This window comes from Plectropomus leopardus, chromosome 22 (assembly GCF_026936395.1).
Source record: "Plectropomus leopardus strain MGB_pleo_1.0 chromosome 22, ASM2693639v1, whole genome shotgun sequence".
In the NCBI taxonomy this organism is placed as follows: Eukaryota; Metazoa; Chordata; class Actinopteri; order Perciformes; family Serranidae; genus Plectropomus; species Plectropomus leopardus.
Genome location: NC_142197.1, coordinates 10,306,354 through 10,332,235, shown reverse-complemented (window position 1 = coordinate 10,332,235; position 25,882 = coordinate 10,306,354). Strand labels below are relative to the sequence as shown.

General features: G+C 40.2%; 1 protein-coding gene across 1 annotated transcript in view; it reads left to right on the top strand.

Moving 5' to 3' along the window:
• The first annotated feature begins 3,817 nt into the window (after window positions 1–3,817).
• The window catches only part of sema3aa (sema domain, immunoglobulin domain (Ig), short basic domain, secreted, (semaphorin) 3Aa), a 42,882-nt gene continuing 20,817 nt past the window's right edge, over window positions 3,818–25,882 (top strand). The window contains exons 1-3 of the mRNA XM_042510947.2: window positions 3,818–4,549; window positions 23,697–23,857; window positions 25,684–25,746. Coding sequence (XP_042366881.2) covers window positions 4,444–4,549; window positions 23,697–23,857; window positions 25,684–25,746 — 330 coding nt within the window. The 5' untranslated portion in view covers window positions 3,818–4,443. The remainder of the gene's footprint in view (window positions 4,550–23,696; window positions 23,858–25,683; window positions 25,747–25,882) is intronic.

The following is a 25,882-nucleotide window of genomic DNA, read 5'->3' as shown; positions in this document are numbered from 1 at the left end:
TTTTCTATTTTTACCGGCAGGCGCTGAAAGCCTCTGGAAGCTCCTTGTCAATGGGCATCTCATTCCACCGCCAACGGCGTGTCACCATTTATTAAGTCGTCATTACTCAGGGCCACTCCGGCTGCTGCTAGTTTGCCGGGTGGGTGTTGCAAATAGGTCGGCAAGGATAGGTCGGGACTGTTGCTGCACTCCCTAAAGGGCAAGCCATAAAGGCGTGTTCCAGCACATCTCACTCCAACGATGTAGATCGATGCAGGTAGTCGAGCTGCCATTAGTTTGGCTAATGCGGATAAATGGGAGGGAGGTGGCTGATCGGGGCGGAGGAGAGAGGCAGAGGTCGATGGAGTCGGGCAGAGTGCGAGAAGAGGGTACTTTTCATGTGTCTGTCCTCACATCTTTTTGTTTGGGGTAAACAGCTAAAAAGGTTGTTTAGACTAAAGGGGTGGTGAAAGACGAGGACGTTGGGCGCCATGGTGGTGGAAGTGAGTGCACAATAGAAGACATGGATGCACGTAGGCACTCAAGATTCATTCACAACAACTTAAACAGACACAGGGTCAGCAAAACTTAATATTCCTGTGTATAACACATCAGGTGTTTTTTCATGTTTTTTATTCAGCAGTGCATAAAGTCAGTAACTGAGATCTGGGAACATACAGACACACGGAATGGTAGCACACAGTAAAGAACAGGGGAATTAGTTTATAAAGTGTGATGGATAATTTGGCGAAAACTTTTTTTCAGCAAGCACACCAGTAAAGTTGCTGCTTTTCAGCAATTAATTGCCATTTTAGTCACAACCAGGTCATTCTTGTGAATTAGAAAGAATGACTCCTTTTGTGAACGTATCCATCAAAACTTGATGCAAGTTTTTCTCTTTAACTTTACTTTCTTTATTTACGTTCTTGTGAGTTGCAGTACTTTTCCTTAATTTTGTTCCTCTTAATATGTTTCTTGTAAGTTTAATCTATGCATCAATAACCAAAGCAAATTCCTTGTAAGTGAAAACCTACTTGGTAACAAATCTTATTCTGATTCGGATATATGCAATAAATACGTCAAGAATTACAAAATAATAACAGTAATTAAAAAAAAAAAAACATTTACCAGCTGCAAGATTAAAGGAATGGAAACAAAACAAGAAGTTTTTTTGTTGTATTTTGATCTCAAAATGCTCTAAAAGACTTCTTTTGCATATTAAAAAAAGACCTAAGTTTCCTTCCGTTGAAACCCCCAAGCTCATTTTAGTTTTTTTTAGTTTTATATTTTTTCACTACTCTAGAGTTTACATGTCTGAGCAATTGCACTGTGTTTCCAGGTCTCAGAGAGTACTTTAATATTTTTATTAATAAGAATGATGGCCAGAACTACAAAAATCAAAGAAAACAATCCAAGTTGTAAAAACCTGGAACTAGTCTTTAAGGAGGCTGACATCTTGCATGCTTTGACATGCTAGCATTCTTTTAACTTTTACCAAAATTGATTTAGGCTATCAATAGCCCAGTCTAAATAAAGTTACACTGCAAACACAAACACACATACAATGCAGCAACAATAGTTTCAACACACAAAGCATATATGGAAGTGCTGGAATATGAGGGTGCCCTTATATCACAAGCACACACTCAATACACTCACTATACCAGCCCAGTTCTCAGGTTGTTTTCTTTTAGTGTCTTGAGGTGTGTGAGTTGACACATCAGCACCCCTGTTTATCAAAGCTTTTATCACCTCACCACGGCTATGTCACCTTCTGAGAGGAAGCAGGACGTGCCCACTCACACACACAAACACCTGCAGGGGCGAGCGGGGGTTGAGAGAGGAGGGGAGTGTTGTTGACCTGCCCTGCTGATGTGAATGACTTAACCAGATACAGGATCTGTCTCAGACTACACGGGTTAACTACCAGCATGTGTTCCTCTCGACTGGCAGATTTCATCTGGATAAGTCGAAAACACGCTCAAAGGCTAAATTCTCTGTGGGAAAATCGTGACTGGTAATTGATGTAGAATTTTCCTCATAACTCTCTGAATGTATGAAAATAAATATTCTGAGCTCAAAAGGAAACAAATGTGAGAAATTAATATGGAAGCTATTCTAACCGGAGAGACAGACCCTCCTTATGATCTGTTAAATAGAGGGCTTGGAGTGGACATGATATGGCCATTATAGAAACAGACACTCTTGATCAGTCTTGCCTGGTCCTGATTTTTGTCTCTTAACTTTTCCTGGGACTGAGACCATTTTCCTTCTATCCATGTCACGCAGTGCGATTCTTATTAACTCCCAAACCCACTTCAATCCCAAGTTTCAGACCAAAGATCCTGAAAAGAGTCTTAAATATGATGTGCTGTGGTTTTAAATCTATAGAGATCATGTAGAGGGTCATTTATTGGCCTCTGGCATTGGCATTGAACTCTTGTATGTGAAAACAGTAGATTTTCTGTATATTAAGTCAATGTCAGATGATGAAAAAGCTGTAACATATAAATTCCTCCAATATTCTCTTCTTGCTCTTGTATACACTCTGTAAAAAACACTCCTGTTTTTCCATATATTGTCAATTTCTACTGACCTTTTTCCAGCAAGGTACCCGTTATGGACCTTTATTTTTTTGAAAATAAAGGTCCATAACAGTCAGGTGAAGAGCACATTAGGACTTGTTTGGGACACAGAACTTAAAGTTTAGGGTTGGGGCTTGACTTGCAACTTGAGTGCAATGACTTGAGACTTACTGGTGACTTAGAAAACAATGACTTGGCACCATATCAGCTTTTGTCTAAAGTTTAGGACTTGGGACTTATCTGTCTTGACAGGTGACTTGAGTGAGTGCAAAATTTTGGTGCTTACTTGTGACAAAAAGCAATTACTATCTCTGCTTTATTCCCAATGTTTAAGACTTGGGAGTCAGTCTTAAATTGGGATTTTACTCGGGACTTGAGTGAAAATACTTGAAACTTATACTTGTGACTTACATAACAAAGACTTGATCCCACCTTTAGTTTTGTCTGAAAGTTTTGCACTTTCCTGACATAGGACTTGTCAGTCCTGATTTAGAACTTGACTCAAGACTTACCTATCTTGACTTGGGTCTTGACTCAAGACTTGAGTGCAAAGATTTTAAATTTACTTGTGACTTGCAAAATAATTACACCACTGCTTTTGTCTCAAAGTTTAGGACTTGGGTCTTGACTTGGGACTTGACTTGGGAGTTGTCAGTCTTGACTTGGAACTTGACTTGGGACCTGATTGCAAAAACTTAATTATGAATTGCAAAACAATTATTTGGTCCCACCTCTGCTTTTGTCTCAAAGTTTAGCACTTGGGACTTGACTTGTAACTTGTCCTGGTACTTCCTTGACTTGGGACAGGTCAGTCTTGACTCAGGACATGACTTGTGACTTGATTGCAAAGGCTTTAGATCTGTGACTTGCAAAACAATGATTTTGTCGTACCTTTGCTTTTGTCTGAAAGTTGACTTGAGAATTTGTCAAGACTTAATTGACTTGGGACTTGACTGCAAAGACTTGGGGCTTACAAAACTTGGACTTGCAAAACTTGGTCCCAACTCTGCTTTTGTCTGACTTCAGCCTCAGGACAAACAGGTGACCTGCATATCGACTGGCAGGGATAAAAAAAACCCAGCAAACGCCTTGTTTGAGGCTTTTCAAAGTAAGAGTTTTGGTGTAAGAGGCATTAGCATACAGGAAACTGAGAATTGATGACTAACACAAAATGAAATAAGTGCGGAAGAGGCACCACTATAAAAACCCAACCATCTACTACACTTCCTATCCAGTATACTGATTTAATCGTTGCTCTGGAGTCATCCCGCCCCCCGCTCTCTCTCTCTCTCTCTCACCAGCACTCCTCCTCTCTCAGCTGCTCTCCCTCCCCTCCCTTCTCTTCTGTGGATGGTGTAGCTCTCTCTCTCCTCCTCTCTCACTCTGGCAGTCTGGTGGAGCCGCACACAAGGATTAGAGGGTTGCTGTGAGTGTCTGCTCAAAGAGAAGAAGCCAGAAGACAGAAAGAGATAAAAAAAAAATCTCCAGGAAAGGATAGCCTTACTATTGTGGATAAGTGATCTGATTTACCTTCACACAGGCTCTACCTCTCATCTCAAGCCTTGCTGAGCCTTCACCTGAGAGGGAGAACAGATAGGGGGACTATAAAGCCTGGACCTCCACACGGGGAGCCATGTGAGCGGCACCCCCTCCACCCACTTCACACTACACAAGTCCCCCCACAGTCTGCTCTCTGAGCTGGGGAACCAGGATTTTTTGTACCCCCCTCCTCTCTCCCTGGAACCTCCACTTTCAGGGCTTGCGTGGAGGGACTCTCCAGGCTCGGCGGACCCCCAGCAGGAGACACTCATCTCTGGGCACTGGTCGGGGGTGTGAGTGGCCCCCTGGTCTGGAGGCCAGCCAGCAGCACTCCAGCACCATGGATTACCTGTTTGGGATTGTAGTGCTGCTGTGCGGGGCGGTGCAGCCGGGAAGAGGTGTAGAGCCCAAGCACAACGTACCCAGGCTAAAGCTGTCATACAAGGGTAAGCACCATTCTCCATTCTCCCCCCTGACTCCGGGGTATATGGTGCTTTTAGCTTGTCTCTTTTCTTGCCCTTGGGGTGCTCTTTTGTGCTCTTTCTTTCATGCATTCTTTCTTATGTTGAGTATCCCTTTTTTCTCTTCTATTTCTGTAAATCTATTTCTGTGTCTCTCTCATTCACTCTTTCTCCCTCTTGGTCAGCACATCTAACTCCCTCTCTCCCATTAACTCACTCCTTCCTTTTTGCTCGCTCTGTCTCTCAGAATTCACTATTCTTCTTGCAAATAGTCAGATTGGTTCCATATGCTGAGGAAGGGCTCTTGCCTGGAGTTAAATGTATATATTGGCCCCTGTACCAATTTTCCCCTTGTGCTGTCCCCTTCTGGTAGTACTGTACAGCCCTGTTAAGTGCTCCGAACAGGCAGTGGAGCCTCTGTTTTAATGGCTTCTGTCCCAAAAACTCGGTCATGACACAGAGCCTTTCTTTAAGGGGCTGTGCAGGTTCCCGACTTCTTGTTCCTAAATGGATCCAACAGTTGTAGAGTTTTGTTTAAATGGAAAACTATACATGCACATTGGTTTAATGTGCATGTATCAAATAATGCATTTGCAGGAGAACATATCAAGAGAGAATGAGAGGGAGTTTCGCATGTCTTTTTATATCGTGCACGTGTAAGTTTTTGACGTATACAAGCAAACATGTTATTCTCTCTTCTTCTGTGTTATTTTGAGGGGAGACTGCGGAGCGCCGGCTCTTCCTCTCCTCCTGCTCCTCCCTCCCTCTCTCTCTCTCTTTCTGTGTCTCGTCTCCTCTCTCACACCCTACACTAAATCAGGCTCTTTGTAATAGCAGACTTTTCATCTCAGCTCGAAATAACTGGCAACATTTTTGGCATATTTTAGGACGTTTTTTTTTGCTTTTTAATGTCAGTGAGGGAGGCTATTGTGGTTCTTTGTCCTAAAACATGACCGAAAGTATATGGCTGGGAGTGTGGTCTCCCGATTCCTTATTTTAGTCCCGTTTCTCTCATAAAACATGCCCTCTGAGAAGTTTATGAACGTGCTGATTTGCCGTCATTTAGCAGCATCCCCCTTGTGTGTCACCCAAGGCTTTGGTTCCCCGGATAATTTCGCTCTGTGTCGAGAGAAAATTTCAGTCTTGAAGGGGGCAAATGTGATGTTTGTCACTCTAATTCATTTTCTATCTTTAGCTGAGACGTTTGGTATAACTTATGTTTAGAGGCCTGCTATATGACATGCTTTATTCTTTAGATGCAATGCAAGTTGTAATTTTGGTATGGTATATTTTCCTTCATCACCCTTTCAGCTTCCAAGTGTATATGGCGATTGTTCGAATAAACAAGCATTTGACTTGAATGCATTTTAACAATTGTATTTTAGCACTTTGCATAGGTGATTTCGAGGGGGATGCCTCCTTCAGCATTTAGAATATGTGCATTTCTGCCTCCTAATAAAAACATGAAAGTAGCAGAGGACGTTTGATTTGAAAAAATTCAAGACATTCACATAAATTGATGCAGAAAAGGCACAGATTAGTGCTTAAAAAATTCACCAGAATTTAAGAAATTAAGTGCAAACCTTCCTTATTTTCCCCTTTTCTATCAGTGTCCCCTCTCTAAATTCTGAGGTTTTTGCATGTCTGTGAACACAACATAGACAGAATTCACTCTGTGTTTGTTTGTTTTTTTTCTCAAACTTTTGGACCCAGTGATATGAACCATTAGGTTTCACGTTCAATGCACCTGGCATTTCACTGCTCCACCTGTGCCAAGAGTACACTCTGCAGTCCAAGAATGTGGTGCAATGAATCACCTAAATAGTATATATATTATAACAGCACTTCTAATAAACAGTTCAGCTCAAAAATATAAAATCTACCTGTGGCAGCAGATGTTTTAATCGTGGCCAGCAGCCACAAATAAAAGTTTGTGGGAAACCATAAAATATTCTGGTGGCGGACCCCCAAATCCCTTGATCACATGAGTCCCCCCAATGTTGAAACAAAACATGAACCCCTGGTGGTTGTAGTCATTGGCATGTCACAATCTAAGATTTTAAAAGGGTGATGACATGCACTTACCACATGAACAAAATGAATCTGGAAAGAATCAGAGTTGAACTTACCTGCTGCAAGTCATACATCCCCAGGGCTCCATCATGTCAGTTCACACGAAGCCAAGCCTCTAGGCACGATGGGAAAATGTCATCCCTTCTTTACACAGCCATCTGTTTCAAGAATGCGAATATAGTTCCCTCCTGCCCCCTTTTGTGATCCTCTTCACTGTTCAGTCTGACAAGCGAACATGTTGCTGACAACAATACTAGACAAGAGATATGTCATCAAGCATCAAAGTGTGCACTGACTCACTGTACGAGTGATGGATGTGATGTCAGAGCGAGAGAGCAGGTCTGTGGGGAGAAAGAGTAGCCTGTCATGACAGATGTACTTTCATGGGTATTATTTTTGCTAAAAGTACATCAAAGCCTTGTTGTTTATGTGTATGTGTGTGTGAATGTTCTTGCCATGCTTGGTGAGAGGACTCAACACCCTCTCCTGCGATTTCCTCCATTTAGATTGCAAGTGGAGTCTCTGTGTGTTAGTTTGTGCGTGTTTTAGCAATGCAAAAAAAAATGTGTCAGGTCTGGCAGGCGCCCTTATAATTAGACACCTGGTTTTGTGCGTGTGCCCGCGCACGTATGCATGAGCTCACAAATCGGTATCTTTTATTGTGCCGTTGAATCTTCTGTAATTATGTGTGATTGCAAACTGCTGTTGTGTAAGTCATTGTGTGAAGGCATCAGAGTGTATCGTGTGCCGCCGTCTTTGTGTGTCACTGCTCGGGCCCACAGGTGTTTGATGGCCGCATTGATGCCTGTCAGGGGACGATTCTCAGTTGACACCCACACTGTGGTGTGTGGTGGGAGGATGAGGGGGATGGCGGGGGTGATGGTTGAGGGGAGGAGACTTGCTTTTAATGAAGGAAAAGCTGGCAGACATACAGTAGACGACACAGACGGAAGGGAGGCCTGGTCGTTAAGCGAAGTGTCACTCATCCCCTCTCCCTCCACAAAGCCAGCATAGTAATTAAGTCAAATAAACGACAAGGAGGAATCCTCCTGGGAAGGACAGTCAAACAAGCGCCGAGCAAAAGAGTACGCCAGGCCCTTGAGTGGGACGATCACGTGAGCAGAGAGTGAAAGAGAGACGCATGAAACAAGGAAGGGCCTGTGATTTGGGACGGTCAAATCAGCAGTGAGGCATGCGAGCAGGACCCCATGAAATCATTCTCAAATGAGCGCTGATGACACGCCTCCGGGGACCGATCATCTTCTGCTGGAAAGGACAGGCGAGCGACTGCAGAGTGAGCAGTTTGAGAGGTAGAAGGACTGAGAAATGGAGGCAGGTAGATAAAATTACCTCTCATGGGACGGCTGGCGCAGCAAGTGCAGAGTAAATGATTTCCCAATGGGGTCAGTTAGACATCTCTCTCAGCTGAAAGGATCCGGCTTCATGGGGACAGAACCATGATCACAGGAGTTAATGATTTTCTCTTCTCCTTGAGACTAGAATATCTTGCACTGTCCTTACCTTGACCAGGAATATAAAGAGACAGAATAAGGTGAAACTCAAGTCCAAGTTAACACTTAAAAACCTGGTTCGGCGTCATTTTGCATGTGTTGCGTTCACACGCTTCACAAAAGCTTTGAAAGCTGAACAAATTGGTTTGATTTCTTACAAAAATTTGGGGAAAAAGGCAATGACCAACTTAGCAAGAAATGTCTCACAGATTGCAAGAAATAAGTGAAAAGTGCTGAAGAAAATGACTGAAAAAATTAGTTTTACATTTTTAGAATTACTGGAAAATTATCAAAAAGTAGGGAGAAATGACCAGAAAAATATATTCATAATCATTATAATTATATGTTTAAAATTGTGTTACAGAAAAAATAAACATGATTTTTAAATAAATCAAACCAAAACCTGATTGCAAATAATTAAAATAAGTATGCTTAGCAAAGGTAATACACATACTGATATCATTTCATCAAAGGTTGACTGATAGAAACCAGTGTTGTTTTGTAATATTTAAAGAGAACAAATGGCAATCAATTTTCTACTAAAAGTGAGTCATCATAGTTGAGTTTCCCAGCAAAGCAGAAACTATCAACACAATGAAATCATCCTCTGAAACCACTTCTTTAGTTCCTCCAGGGTTTTGCAGGCTTTTTTGTGATTGTTGCAGCCGGAAAGCCTGATGTCATGGCAGTTTTTCTAAAAACACAAAATTTAGCAGGAAGTAACTTAGAACAAGTAAAAAATGCCCAAAAATGAAAAAAAAAGAGAAGAAAAAAGTAAAGAAGGAAACACTAAACTAGAAATTTACAACAAAACAACTAATTTTTTTTTTTTTCGCTTTTTAAAAAAAACAAATTTTCAGCCAATTTTCTTGTTACCTATTACTAATTTCTTGCAATTTACAGGACATTTCTTGTCAAGTTGCTCTTTGAAATCAAACAAATTTTCTCAGGTTTCTAGGTTTCAACGGCTTTTGAAACACATCTGAACACAGCACAGGAAAACTGATATCAATTCAGGTTTCAAGGGGTTAAATAGTAAAATTTGTGGTAAAGTTGTGATAATTGGACAAAATTGCAAGGTTGCGCAGATTTCATGGGGATTGGTTGAATTCTTGTTATTCGTTGCCTCCTGGAGTCACTGCTTTTCTTTTACTGCCAATTTAAAGCAACAGTGTGTAAAATTTAGTGGCATTAAATGGTGAGTTTGCAGAACTGAAACTTCTCATGTGCTAACATGGTTGTAGAAATACAGTGACAGAGGGGAATATGTGAATGTCCCCATACATATATACTGGTTGATTTTGTCAGTTCTGGGCTACTGTAGAACAACATGGTGGACTCTGTGGAAGCGGACCCACTCTGTATGTAGATATAAACAGCTCATTCTAAGGTAATAAAAACACAAGTCTTATTAGGTGATTATACACTCAAGAAAATACAGTTATTAATATTACATTCAGTTTCTGCCAATAGATGCCACTAAATCCTACACACTGGACCTTTAGTGTTGCACAACCAAGATTATTCAGTGCTGCTGCTCCTCTTCTGCAATACAGCAACCATACAAATTGCAAGAATAGAACAATGACACACGCCCACGAATCAATGCATACCTGCACACAATCACATTCCTGAACACAATTCATTTACAGCACCCTCCTGTACTGTAAGTAGCCATCAGGCGGAATACTGACCCCTAAAGGTCAATCAATGCTGTTACAGCACCCAGTGAATACAAACACATTACAACTGCAAAACTTGACCCTATTGTGATCCCTAAAAAAAGAGCCAGCAAGCGGCACTTTAATACTTAAAAGACCTCGTCAAGCAACCTGATAATTACACTCAGCGTGGGTAATTACGGAGCCTACTGCATGACCTCTTAATGCCATCGCTGCCGCCCCACGCTGGCTGGATGGGCGGAACTGAAGAGGCAAGACGGAGCGAGACTGAGAAAGAGACAGGGAATCTGGAATTGGCTTACAACCCCTTCAAAATAGACACTCGGTGTGGAACCGCACTCAACGCAGTCTGGACTCAGCCCCATAATAAGCCTGTCTGTGTGAGTGAGCGCGTCCGTGTGTGTTTGTGTGTGGGCGTGCCTGCCTATAAAAATATGGACTGTTTGTGGGTGTTTGCATGTGTGCTGGTTTATCAGTGGATCTTTATTCATTCTTTTATATGTGAATGAGAATCTATTTCTCTCTTGTATCTGTCCATTCTGCGGGCTCGGGCTGACAGAGCGGATGTAGATAATTATAAGGTGTTCTCCCAACGCGCCAACTTTGGAGATGCCTGCCTCCATCTCTCTTTCTCTCTCTTTCTCATCGCTCTTTTCTTCCTACCCCGTCCTCCCTCTCCTGCGGCTCGGTCGCCTCTCAAGGAACCACAACACCGCAGACCCTAAGTACAATCTTGAAGTAGGCTGTGTGTGTGTGTGTCTGTGTGTGTTTTTTTCTGGTCTCCTTTTCCTGTCTCTTTGATTGCAGCTTGCTTGATGCATATCTTTTGGCTATCCTTCCTTTCAACTCTATTTGCACACGCTGAACTACCCTCATCTTTGCTCCCACACGGCCACATTCCAACACTAGAAACCAATGTTTTGCAGTGGCTTGCTTTTCAAGTATGCCCCCATGTCACATCCGAATACATTTCCTCAAACTAACTCACACACCTGACCACAAGTCCACAAGTTGAAAGACAGTGTAATTAAGCGTGTGTGTGTGTGTGTGTATTTTTGTTGACACTCATTGCCCCACAGATAATTGTGCAATGACACACTTGCAAAACAAAAGAGCCATTCATCAAGTCGGTCGCTTGTTTTTGTCAGTGGTGGAGGAGGTATTTAGATTGTTTACTTAAGTAAAAGTATTAATACCACGCTGTAAAAATACTCTGTCACTAGTAAAAGTCTTGCATTGAAAACTTTACAATAGTAAAATATATATATATATATATATATATATATATATATATATATATATATATATATATATATATATATATATAGGTACAAGCAGGAAAATGTATTTAAGTATTAAAAGTAAAGATACTGTAGAGTTTTTAAATAAATTTAATTACAATTACAGGGTTCCAACAGTTACAGAAAAACTACAAAAGTCTTGGAATTTTCACATTTCCCTGACCTAAAAAGTCATGGAATTAGTAAAAATCATTTAAAGTTTTTGTCATTTAATTTTGCTGTGTAATGAAATCATTACAGTAAATGTAACATAATAGTAAATTTCTGCAACTGTCCAACATAACATAGCTCTGCTATGCAGTGATGTGTTTGTGTGAACTTTTTTAGTCACCATCATTTTGTTTTGCATTTTGGATCCTTGAAAAGTCATGAAAGAGTTTTGAAATTTTGTCCAGGAAAATATGTGGGACCCTTTAAATAATTTAAATAATTAAGAGTAAAAGCAGCAAATCAGCAAATGTGAAAACCATGAAATGCTTTTGCATGAAAAATAATTTAAACAATTGTCAAAATAATTAAATGAATTAATAAATTGAACTAATTAATTAAATTAAAGTTCTAATCGATCAGCTGGGCATTTCAGCAGTACCTGTATATTTTCATATGGTTTGTTTGCAAAAATCTCAATTTGTAAAGCAACCAGTAATTAAAGTCAGTAAATAGTTTAGTGGAGCAAAAAGTACAACATTTCTGTATACTTTTTTCTAAACCTTGAAATACTAGTTTTGCACATTGTAATGTATATTTCTTACACACTTTAAATACTGAGCATATTATACATATTTTATATTTTTAAATACAATATATACTGGTGTTAAAATTAAAACGTAGTACACTTTTTAAAAAAAACGTGTTTCTTACTTAAATACTTCTTTTTTTTACTCTCCATAATTCTCTGTGCTTTACATTAGAACAGCTGTAACGTATCACAAGTTCCCCCCGGGGTTTAATAAAGCATTCTGATTCTGATTCTTAAGTTTAGTAAAAGTAGAATGTTGCACGAAATTAAAATACTCAATTAAAGTAAATGCGCCTCAAACTTGAACTCAAGTTCAGTGCTTGAGTAAACATACTGGTTTTTGTTGCAGTTTTTATACAGGGAGAGTGTGATGTTGTTCACTATTTTAGATGTTTCATACGGTATCTCATTTATTTTATGTCATTAAGACTAATATAAAAAGGCGGTAGGAATGATTAGAGCATGTTATCTTTACCCCGTGTTGGAAAACAGGCTGGTGTAAACCGCAAGTTTTATGACCTTTTCGATTGCATGTGTCTGTAGTTTGTTTTCCAAGTTAGTGTGTTGGAATGTCGTGCATTTCCCCAACGATCATAAAACGTCCCATAATTACAGTGTTTTTCTCTTTAGAAATTTTTATTCAAACCGAAACGATTATCAAAAACAATCTGGATGCGTGCTCGTCGGCCACAATGGGATGTAGTGTCAGTGCTAAGCTAAAAGATTAATGAGTGTGCACACAGCGAATTGTGTGCGCTCAGTGTACATTTTCGTCTGTGTGTACATAAGCATTGCACGGACATGCACATGAAGAAAAATACCCAGCGCCTTTGCATCTGTGTTTGGGATGTAGGCTTGGGTTACAGCGCGGTGCAGATTGCTGAACCGCGGGTATGAATGGGTCCCGCCACCTGCTAAGTCTTGTCAGTCAGATGGAGAAAGGGTTGCACCATTCAATCTGAACAGAGTCGTGTTACAAATGAGGGGGACATCTCTGCAGGAAAGACAGGCTGAAGGACTGATAGACAACAGACGGATGCACAGACGGAGAGAGGGGAGTGGCAGAGAAAAGGAAATGTTGAATAAGTAGAGACAGCGGAGTCTCGAATGATTTAATAGCACAGATTTGATGTTACTAAGGATGTGCAGTGATTCATAATATTATAGACTCTAGTCCCTTAAAATCTCATTAATTAAAGATTCAGTTTGCAATTCAGTTCTTTTTTTCTCTTTTTCCCTTTGACTTATTATTTCTCTGTTTCTGGCTTACATAGTAGAAGCAGCATCAGACATAATGAGGAAGATTTTACATTATTCATTCACAGTGGGAAATGACAAACCTTGACTAAGGCCAGGCAATAAGGATAAAATCAAAATATTTTTGACCAAATACCTTGATATCGATATTGTGACAATATTGTGGGATTGACTATGGACAAAATCACAATTTTTATTTGCAATAAATCCCTACATGCAAAACGAAACCGCACTGTGCAATTGCTGCCTCATTTGGTTAGTTTTCAGCAGGGTTGAGCCAAATACTTGGATAAAGTATAATGTGTCAATATCCACGATAAAGGAAAATCTTTATTTGGATATCTGTGTTCACGCTCTTACTCTTGTAATAAAAAATGATCGGCAGCTCATTTCAGAGGCTTATCCATAAATAGTTTACTTTCAAATAATAAATATACCAACCTCTGTTCGACCCCTGTCAATTTTAGACTTAAAATAACAAATACTGGTTAGTTCCCACATAATGTTGCAAATACTTCAGGTTTAAACCCCGCCCACTCTGAGTAAATATATGGATGCAGGCAATTTAGTCGGTTAAGCAGATACAGATAATGGTGTACTTGATGATTTTTATCCACCTTCAAAAAACTCAACTTAAAAAAATCTTTTTTTTTTTTAAGCCGTTATCGCAATGCCTCCAGACTCCACTGACAAAAAATACTTTTACTTTGCAGAACACTGGAGTTGCTGATCTACCACTGCCTCAATTAATTTGTGTGTGAGGTGAAGCAGAGAAAATATACCAGATATAACGTGTAACACATAGAGACAACGCTTATGACGATATCCAAAATCTAAGAGGATATCTAGACTCGTATGTTATTGATATAATATTAATATATTGCCCAGTCCTAATCTTTGATTTGATTAAATTGGATTTGATTTCACTTTATTGTCAGAAAAAAAACTGAATTTTGGCCTGTGTCCTAGGATGTCAAATGTTTCATGTAAATGCACATAATACAAACAAAAAACATTTAACCAAAAGACAAGAAGTAAATGCTACCAATTACATCACATTACAAAATTAGATGCAGTGAAACAAATTGAAGCGCTATCTTGACTTAATATTAATTTAGTCATTTGGTTTTTTTCTCATTATCATTCTTCAGTGCAAATGCATTTCATAAAATACAGTTCAGACTCAGCTCTCATTTATGACACAAAGCCACATTTTGCTCCACCTTCAACAATGGTGTGTAGAGCTGAAAATGTGCATCTGTGCGCCTGTGGATTTGTGTTCCTGTCGCATCAACGTGTTTGCTGTCACAGTTTGCCCGGGACACATTCAGATCTGTAGCCTTGCCTCATTAATTTCTAATAAAATGGCAGAGCTGACATTCAGCTACACGGCACAGCTGACAGGCTGCACTAACAGGCAGTGGCTCCAGACATGACCACCCTAACCACAGCCTGGTTCCTCTCAAAGTCCATCCATCAAACTGCCTCACAACGGCACTATCTCCCTCTCTCTTTCTCTGCACAGTGATACAAAGGAGTGATTTGTGTGTGTGCGCGTGTGTGTGGCACATTTTACCCATTTGTATACATTTAAATAAGTTTATTTTGTTGGCTGCGTTTGCATGCAAAAGTCTATTTGCAAGTGTGTCTGTGTGTGTTTTCCTTAAGAGTAATAGGAACCAGAGAGCAGCCTGGTTATACAGTGAGCATTTAGTGGTGTGTGAGTGGGCTTTCTGTGGCCGGCATGGCCAGGCCTCGAGCCGTCTGTGGTCACAGCGCTGGTGGAAAACCGCTCTCTGTGGTCCAGCCGTCCAATGACAGGAGGAGACACACACAGTAATGAAATGGTTCCATATTCAACCGCTTTTGTTATGTATGCTTTTTTTTTTTTTAATCCTGCACTCATGTTTCTGCTTTCATTATCCCTGTCTCTACTGTATCATTCATTATGCTGTTCTCTCTGCTTTTTTCCTCCTGTCCACTCTTATACTATACTGTGCTCTTGTGTTCAGTATCCCTCCCAGTTCTCTCTTTTCCTCCTTCAATGCAGTGCGGTGACGAGAAAGTCTAGCATTCTGGTTTAGAGAGACGAACGTTGCTTTATGGTGAAATTCAACACATGCTCAGACTACTCATATAGATTCTTGTGGTTTGGGATGTGGTCGCGTTTCCTTGTTAGTCCCGCTGATACATATCCTATGGTTGAACACACTGTGAGTCACATTCACGGAACAGAATATGGTATTAAAATGTCCCATAAGATGCAGTGCTTGACTGTGAATTATGGCTGTGAGTCACTTTGGTTAAAAAATAGAAAATTTGCAAAAGTGGATCCAAAAAAACGCTCTTTTTTTTCTGAAAAGTAATTTCACCATGGCTTCAGTGGCAAACTTCTCACATATTTAGTGCAGCTGTAATGAATTATCAATCAACACACACTTTGTTCACGCACACAGTTTTTTTGGATTCAAACACAAGCTTCGCTTAATCGCAGAGTTCACAGCACCGTGTATAAGGCAGCACATTTCCTGTCACTCACCTGCACCTGAATGAGAAATCCAAAGGCCCAGGTTGTGTTATACAGATGGTCACCATAGCAACCAACCCACACCTGCTACTGCGCTTAGAACGAGAGAAAAAAGGGAGGGAGCGAGCATGAGCGGGGAGGTGAACTTTTGAGGCATGTGTGGATATCCTTGAGCTTAGGATAATATTTGAACACTTTGTTAAGCAAAGCTCTCAGCAAATTTCCATGGGGCGGCTGTCTCGTCTTTTTTTTTTCTTTTTTCTCTGACACCTGTGTTTTGTGGCTGAGGCCGTCATAAGAGCGGGGAAACGTACACCGCACCACACACGGAGAAAAAAGAAAGGCATTCGGAGGCAGGGTTGGAAAAGGACAGAGGGATTGACACGCCAAACCAAACCACTGGAGATTTTACAGTCCTGTGTGTCTTTGCTTTTCTGAAGCTAGCCTTGTATTTGAAAGATAAACATGTGTAATTCCCTGCGCCAGTTCCTTTTGAGCTGCCATTTTCTTTTCAAACTGTCTTTTTTTCCCCCCACCTGACAGAGATTTGCACACTCTGACAAACCACAGAAACACACCTTTTGGGTCGAAGTCACGCACCTTCTGCCAGCAGCAGAACAAAAAGGAAAGCTGTGTCAACGAACAGGAAATGAACATTGAAAATGTGTCATTCACAACACCTCTTTTTCTTTTTTTTTTACTCATCGAAAATCCCTCTCTTCTTCACTGTGTATATGCACAAGAGAAACACTTTGAAAAGTGTTGCATTAGTTTAATGGAATATTATCCATTTGTTGAATCTCAGTCAAGTGTTTTCCCCTGTCAGGCTTTTATGTTCCATGTCACTCAAACACACACTCACGCAGCGGCGCATACACACATTCAGATAAACATAATTTAATGCCCCGTCGCCTTTCTTTCATGCCGTTTCATTATTCCGCTATTGCGTGGCATGTAGGCGTCTAAAGCGCCTGCCTGTTTGGAGAATGGGGGAGTGAAGAGTACTCCACAGACAATTGCACTTGAATTTTGAATGTAGATTTTTTTTTCCTGGGGCTTTTTAAGACAAGAGCCAGGTTATTTTCCATAATGGAGTATGACAGAGCGACAAATTATTTATTTGAATGAATCGCTTGTATTTGCCAGTTTCAAGGGGTGTCCTTGAATATATAGCGTGTGTTTACGCATGGAGTGAATATGAAAATGAATAAAATCTCAGTCGAGTTACAATATAAAGCACATATATACAAATGTGTTGGTTAGCATACTAAACATAAGATAAAACTTCCATCTTTCATTCATATGTTGACATTATAGTCTAGTTTGAGCCAAGGCAACCATTTAGATGCATGCAGGCATGTTTGCTAGGGTTGCACTGGTATAAAAATGTTTAAACCGGTTTGATATTAGGTCAACCACTGGAGTGGTATACCGTATTTTACCACTAGGTGTCACACTTGACTCAGCAGCTGCTTGTGAGTAGAACATAATGACACCAAGTCCCAACAGCAACAGCATGGATTAGTACGTGGAATCACGTGACATCGGAGCACTCTGTTCACACCGAATCTGTTAAATATGCACTTCTACTATGTCATGTAAACAAACCACGTATCATACATTTATTCTTTTTAAGCAGAAAACACACTTTTCATATTGTTATATTTAATAGAAAGGAAACAATATAGCCAACAGCAAGTAGCTTAGCTTGTTATTAACGATGGTCATTCAGCTTCCCGTTGATCTCCCAGCTGCCAGTTGACATCTTATTTTGTATTTTGTAGTGAATAAAGAAGGTATGCTGTAGATCAGTGGTTCCCAACTGGTGGGTCCAAAAGAAGAACAGTAAAGTTCTGGCACAGAACTTTTATTTTGAAGTGGTGTTTCTGTTTATTTGTGCAATATATTTTATTTCTTTGTGAGCCAACATGTTTACATTTTGTGAAATAAAATTAAATATGTGATAATTTCTAATGTGTGGACCCTGAAATAGTGACTAAGTAGAAATCTCGACCCCATAACTGGACTAGTTGGGAACCACTGATGCAGATAATTCCTCATTTCAAATTAATGAATAAGCAGTTCCTCTTCCATTGTGGCGCCTTCAAAGTGAACATCAGGAGAAAATAGACACAGGGCGTCCAACAAAAGCTTATCTTAAAATGGCAGCTCTGACGCTTGTGGCCACTTAAGACAACTCTTTCATCAGCTTTAAATCCAATTGGCACAGTATTCTTGAGAGACTAACTCTGCCATGCCTCCTTTCGTCACCCCAAAAAACACCCACATTTTTTGGTAAACAAACACAACATGTGCCATGCTCATCTTCCCTCTTCCCAAATCTCATGAAGTTTGATCCTCTTCGTGTTGCCATGTTTGGCTCACGGCCTGTCCTTGGCTAGTGATTCCATTAGTTTGTAAAGGAAATACTATGTTGCTTATGTTGTCATATTATTAATTAATAATGCAATACAAGTTGGACTTGAATTTGTGACACCATCAGCACTGGTTGCTGATATAGGCTACTTTTTAAATTGCCAGAGCCTTAATGACAACTGCCTGTTCATCCAGTTTGCATAAAATCAAACCGGTCTAAGCTTGTTTACCAGAGCAGACCGACAAAACCGGAAATCGACCCAACCGTAGTTTCTACGCATTTGCATCTCTATGTTTGCATGTATGTCTGTGGCTATTTTTACACTGTGCCTGGAGGTGTGGTGTATAACTTCACTGTGTAAAAAAAAGAATGTGTGAGTGAAAAAGAGCAGACAGAGGATGTGTGTAACAAGAGAAAGTGTGATGGAAACGGACTGAACAGAGTGTGTATAACCATGTGTATATGAAGTGAGTGGAATGCACATCATGCGCACACGAGTATATGCGTTTAAATGTCTCTGTGTGTCCAGAGGCTAGTGTAAGCAGACTTTGTGTGATGAGGGGGGTGCGTTGCATGTGTGTGCACACATACATGAGAGAAGGTGTGTTTTAATGTGTGATCAGGGTGTGTGTGTGTGTGTTAGAGGTGGAAGCTGCTGAGTGCGCTCACTGTTCTACTGCTGCATAAGCAGAAATACTGATTGGATTACAACTTAGTCTGGGAAGTATGTGTGCGTGCATGTGTGTGTGTTCAGGGAGAATTGATGCGGTGTAAACATTTGGGTCAATATTAATATATGCATGTCACTTTAAAGCGCTGCATTTTAAAAGCAGAGCCCAGTGGATTCATGTCGGACCTGTTTTGCCCGTGCGTTACTCTACGCTTGTCTTCAGCTCGGTTACTGTATTTTGTATGAGCCGTGCAGCTCTGTGTGCTCTGTATCTGCCCGTGCTCCCATTTCTAAACGAGCGTGTCTGTGTTTAGGTTAGAGGTCCTTAGGTGCTCACGCCCAGTTCCTCCAATTCTCCAAACCACAGCAGATCCCAGCTCAGATAAAGCGTCTCTGTGTGTATTTGTGTGTGCAGGCCACCGTGTCTTTGTCAGAGATCGCCACGTGTTGAAATATGCGTGTGTGTTTTTTCTTTTCCGGGCCATCTGGGGGAAACCTTTCGTGACTGACCATATTGCACCACATTCCCGGCTCCTGGGTTCAGCTCCAGTCTCTCACTTTTCAGATGATACAGGTTGTCACTTCGAGCCAAGATGGCAGGAAAGAGGAGTTTAGAAAAGTCTCTCCTAAGGCTATTGGGCCTCATTCACCAGTGTCTTAAAAAAAAATTTCTTAAATATGTTCTTGAGAAAGGTCCTGTGTCAGATTCATGACGTTGTCTTAAACCACAGAATTGTTCACACCTGTGCTTAAATAATGATGAATTCCCTAGAGCTCAAAATGAAAAGCGCCTGTCAGTCGATCCTAATTAGCAAAGGTAAACGCCCTGCCAATTTCCATAAAAGGGCATGAGACTGTAGGGCTGCATGCTCACATAGAAACTGAAAAGAAAAGTTGAAAGACTTTAGTCAAGAATGCCCAAACAATAGTCTAAAGAGGCAGGAGTGCCAGACTCCAAACTTAAAAAAAAAGAAAACCTTTAGTAGTTCTAAAGGGGAGGTACTTCTGCAGAAAGTGAGCGCCAAGCCAGCTGTCATATTTAGTCAGTAGTGGATATAAAAAAACAATGCATGCAATACTATTACTCATTCAGGAAATGCTCAGTCCAGAGAAGGGTGCACAATTGAAATGAAGTACATAAAAAGGTTAAAAATACTACCAAACACAGAAGAGAGAAACGCTGACCACTGAAGGGGGACAAACTTGCCCTCCCTGCTAATAGAGCTACATGGTCCTGCAAGATGCGGTCCCTCCTCAGGGCACGATCTGCAGCGTCTTACAGCAGTAGACTTAGGGTGCAGAGATATTTAGGTGCACTTCGGGCCTGAAAATAGTGTGATCGATCAACATTTTTTTAGCCCTTCCTAAATCCTGTTGAGCAAGTTTGAAACCTGGTAGAACCTCGTTCAGCTTCCCCCTGTCCTGTTATACATACATATGCCATGTACTGGGCTCATCTATGACGAAAAAAAGAAGAGGTGAAGAGAGTTGGGGGACACATTACATTGTAAGCCTATTGTTGCATCATAAGTTAGTTAATGTCAGCAAAATGCTAGCTAAATAGCAAATGTAAAGCTGCATCAAGTTAGACCATATCACTAATGTCAGCCAGGTTTCCTTTTTGGATCAAACTTGTCCGATATAGCAACAGTGATAAGGGGGCGGGACTTATTATGATCAATTGTTTTAAATTGTCAGTGTAGTGTTTAATTTAAAAGATTATAATGTATGAGATACTGAAAATAAATGCTAAAAATATTACAATAGTACACTATATTATACCACTGAAGAATTGAATAAAGAAAAATAAACCAGTTACTTCACACAAACATGTTTGCACTCAAATGAGTGTAAGTGTGCTCTTTAGTGTGCTTATGGGCTCATTTAGGCTGATTGTTTGTCCTTTGTTTTGTTAGTCACTGTTTACTCTTGTGGCTCAATATCTGCCATTCTTTCCTTTCATTTCTGTTTTTTTTCTCATCGTTCAATAGCCTACAAATGTTTATTTTCCCATTCCATTCCCAGTTTTATGCCTACCTTGGCCTTCTGCCACATCCATTTCTTTTTCCGTTACTTCACAGTTGAAACATAAGAGGACCTCCACCGGCCTTCTGTCGACTGGAAATCACATTTCCTTACTTCCCTCCTCGAACTCATTTCCTGAGCCTGCGATGTCATGTCTGATTGGTAAACTGAGAATAAGAATCTGATTGGTTACCAAGTGATTCTGAAACGGCTCTGCCGACACTTCTTATCTTCAATATTTAATTCCTTGTCATGATGATTTGAGTGTTGCCTTCTTGTGGCAGCAGACTTACAAATGTATGTGGAAAAAAAGATACCTACACACACTCTGAAACCCACACACATACGCTCAACCCATCTGTGGTACACTACAAACACACATCCACAGACCTCCATTCATGCCCACACCCACCCACTCCATTTCCTCAGCCTCAAAATCCAACTGACGCAGATGAGCTGCAACCGTCTTTATTAGGTGACGACCACGCCCTCTCACGGTCCTCATCCACCCCACCGGTACTCGACACACAGACACGGTTGACACACCACTTCCTCCATCTCCCCTTCCATCAATCCCTTCTTTTATGTAGACACAGATGTCCAAGATCTTACACACTGTGAGTGGGCGCAGATGGCTCCTATAGCAGCCCGTCAATCAGAGCTTTGTGGAGAGAGCAGGGAGATCACAATCCACTGGACTGTGTGTGCATGTGTGTTTCTATAAATACATACATACAGTGTGTATACGTGTTTGTGTGCTCTGGTTTCTATATTGTGTGCCTGCGTGTGTCCATGCTGCACGGTGACACTGATGATGATGGATGATGTAGTGTGATAGTGAGGCTGATGTAGTAGAAGACTGTACCTGTGGTGAAAATATGAAGCACATGTTATGTATCCAGTGGAGCAACCAGAGACAGACGGTGAAGGGGTTAATTCAATTTCTGTTCATTTCATTTTTTTAAACAGCTGTTACTATTATTATGACAATATTTTAAAGAAACCTGTACTGCATGAGTGAAAACAGGCTTCTCTTGATTGACAGATTGCACATTAAGTGGAGGGCTGCCATTTAATTAGCTTAGATATTCCATTGTTTTATTCAGAAATTTAATTAAAGATATTTTTATTGGCCTTTAGTTAACTTCACAATAGAAATATGCAGTAATTAGAATGTTTTGGGAAAGAAAAGCAAATAAAGAAGTGTTTTTATTAGAGTCGTTTATTGGTAAGAATCTGGCAATATGACACTTCTCACAATACAGAAATTTCAATTTAATAGTATCACAAAATTTTGTCCAGCAATATTGCTTGGATACATGGGTGCCAAGTATGTATACATTATTATTATTTTTGCAAATACATAATTAACTTTTGGTAGACTACTAGAATAATACAGTCAATTGCCTTTTCAGCTCTCTACATACATTTTTCTGCAATTAAATAAAGTACTAAATCACAATATATGTTATTGCAATACTAAGTGTGCAACTTTTAAAAATGCAATAATATTGTATCGTGACTTACGTATCATGATAATATCCTATCATGGGTTCTCAGGTTATTCCCACTGCTAGTCAACATATTGTGAAAAATCTATAAAACTAAACTGATAAAGAAATTGAAGCATTTTAATCCATAAGCTTCAGGACGCTTCCTGTATGAAGTAACTCATCTCTCAAAATGTTGATGCGATTTTTGCCCATTCTTCTACATGTACAGTCTTCAAATCTTGATGACTTTTGGGGGGCCTGTTTGTGAATTTTGAGAAAGAATTTCACTTCAGTGTTTTAAAAAACAGTTTCCTCAGTTTCCAAATATTTACTGAATGTTGATAAAGGAAAAGATGATGTAATACAGTGGCAAACATGCTGCTGTCCTAGATTTTGTTGGCATGTGTTGCAGGCATCAAATTTAAAGTTATTCAGAAAGTCAAAAATCTACCATTTCTATTTTTAACCAACTATAGTTGTTAGAAAACTTTTTATGCAAATGCTAAAATACTAAGTATAAAACAACTGTTTTGTTGTATTTTTGGTGACACATGAGGTTCACAAACCAGATTCATTCAGGGGGTAAACTTGGTCTCAGGAAGGGAGTTTGGTTCTTTGTTAATGTAATAACAGAGTTGAAGGAACTCATCTTTGGTGGTTAAAAGTTAACTGACTGTCAGAGGTCTGGATAGACTTTGGCTCATACGTTACGTCTTGTGCTGGTTTTCCACTTAGCTTGCCTGCACATTGTTACTCTATACTTAAAGACGGTTTACACCTGAATGGAACACTGTGCAGTCACACACTCTTCAGTGTTGATTTACATAATAACCCATTTACAGCTACACGCCACACACACCCACACCTACTTACTTACACACAGCGTCTCCCCTGGCCCCGACTCCATATGAATTATTCAACCAATCACACGGCTGAACAGTCTGAACTGTGTCCCTGATTGGGGCATGCTGTGTTCACTTCAAATGTCTCACGCTATACCTGACTGACATGTGTCTGCATGTAAGTGTGTGCAAAGCAATTAAACAAACATGGAAAAATTGACTGATTTCATACAACAAGGCAGCTTGATTGCATGAGAACTGATATTTTTTTGCTCAAGGCAAAGGCAAACAATTTTTCTGCACTTAAACTATAAAATAGTGGGTGATTTTTCAGTGCAAATACATTTAAAGCTACTGACACACACCTATCACCACAGAGAGCAAAAAAAAGAGAAAATTTAAGTACTAAGTGCTGATTTTTAGATGTGAATAATTGTGCTCTCATACAATATTTAATCTTTTTTTAATACAATATCTTTGCGTCTATAGTCCACACTTTTAGTTTATTAACTTCACATTTATTTTTACAAGTGCTGTGGTGTTTGTACCGTATAAATGTGGGATTTCAATATTTTGTCAGCCAACATTGCCCCTTACATCATCAGCACCAACTTTTTCTTCTCCTTGTCTTCCAGAGATGTTAGAGTCCAGCAACCTCGTTACCTTCAATGGCTTGGCCAACAGCTCGAGCTACGACGCTTTCCTATTGGATGAGGAGCGAGGGAGACTATTGGTCGGAGCCGAGGACCACATCTTCTCATTCGACCTTGTCAACATCAACAGAGACCACAAAATGGTAAAATTCTCTTCTTTTCCTTTCTCTTCTCTTCTCCTACCTTCTCACCTCTCCTTTTCTACTCTCTTTTTCTATGCTCCCTTCTCTTCTCCCATTTTCGCTTTTCATATTTTCTCTTCTCTTCTCCCATTTTCGTTTTTCATATTTTCTCTTCTCTTCTCTTCTCTTCTCTTCTCTTCTCTTCTCTTCTCTTCTCTTCTCTTCTCTTCTCTTCTCTTCTCTTCTCTTCTCAATGCTCCCTCTGGAGTCCATTACACCTCCTTCCCTCCCTCCATCCCTCCCACTGTCTGTCTTGGTCCAGACAGGGCTGTCCATAATTCCATTACTCCACCTGGACTAGGTTAACAGTCTTTTTATCAGATTCGAGCTGCTATCATAGACACACAAGACTGACACAGACTTGCCTGCAGGCTGCACAGAGCTGAGCAGGGGAATGAAAGTGCTGAAAAATACATAGTCAATGCAGAGAGAGAGTATGTGTCTCAGAATTCTTTTTGCCCTTGGCTCGGATGTGTATTTTTTCTTTTTCCCTTTTTCACTCTTTTGTTCTGATCTTTGCATCATTATCAGATAAAGGCCAAAAAGCAGTGATTAAGCAAATCTAATGTAATTACCCTGAAATGTGCAGCGCAGATTCCCAAGAGAGGAAAACTCAGCTGATCTAGAGAGGAGATAAAGTGTAGGAATAGAATAAGGAATGCGTGTGTGTTGTATGGACATAATAATTTGTGTGCATGCATGTGCATACATTTTCTTTGTTCTTCCACATCTATGTGGCCACCAGCAAAAAAGGCTCATTCACACCCAATTTTTGAGTATTTAATCACTCCCTTACACATTTGCACTTGTACTCACCATGTGTGTTTATGATTCATGTGACACCAGGGGCCACAGACAGATTCGCCTTCAGGACAATACAAAACCTCTATTTCACAGTGACTCCTATCTTTTCCAAACCAAAGGAGCAAAAGCCTACTCTCTCTTCATATTTGAAGTGAAAACTACAACCATATGCTGAGGATTTGAACTGTGGAGAAGAGTTTAACTTTTAAAATGCTGTAATTTGAACCAGAACCCATATTTAGACTATATAAAATGTCTATATAGACACAGCAAGTGTAGAGGGTAATATTACCTGTGTTCTTATATACAGAATCTTATTTCATTATTCCATTAACACAAGGCATTATGTTTCCATACTGTCTGTCCCTCTGTTTGCACATCTATTCTCATGAAGGTAATAAATACACCATGAAGAGAATTTGGCACAAACATCCACATGGACTTGAGGATAAAGGAGGACTTTTGGTGTTCATAGGTCAAAGGTTAAGGTCACTGAGACCTTGTTTGTCTCATTCTTTTGAAGACAAAATCTCAAAAACACCTTGAGGGAATTCTTTCAATTTGGCAAAAACATCCTCTTTGAGTCAAGGATGGACTAAGCAAACTGACTGGTATGCGGAGGCATACAACCACAGTAATTTTAAATTCTCCTCATTTCTATTCATTAGTCACCTAAACCCCTCTCCTTCTCCACTCTCGTGCAGTCTATCATTATGCTGTTTAAAAAGCCATCCCTCATTGATCATGTGGATGCGCAACACTGATGGTATGACCAGGGATATAGAGGGGAATAAGGAAGTGAGCAAACTAGAAATTGTAAATATAAAACATGACAAATACAAAGTCATTCTTCTGGAATCACACAAACCTTGGTTTCCTCTGATTCACAGAATTGACTCACCGCCTTTTTCGTGAAACAACATGCAAATCTCTGCTCTCCACCTCCAGCACAGTATGACTTTGTCTGTCTCTCATTTGCACAGATCGCGTGGCCTGCCACCCCGTCGAAGAAGGATGAATGCAAATGGGCAGGGAAAGACCTTGGGGTAAGTCCACATTCACGATGGCATCATCGTTTGAGCTCTTCCCTGCAATTTTTGTTGCTATTGTTAAACAAATTATACGTCTGTCCTGGATCCATGTAAGTCTTCAAATTTCTCTGGAATGCATGTTTTGGTTCCA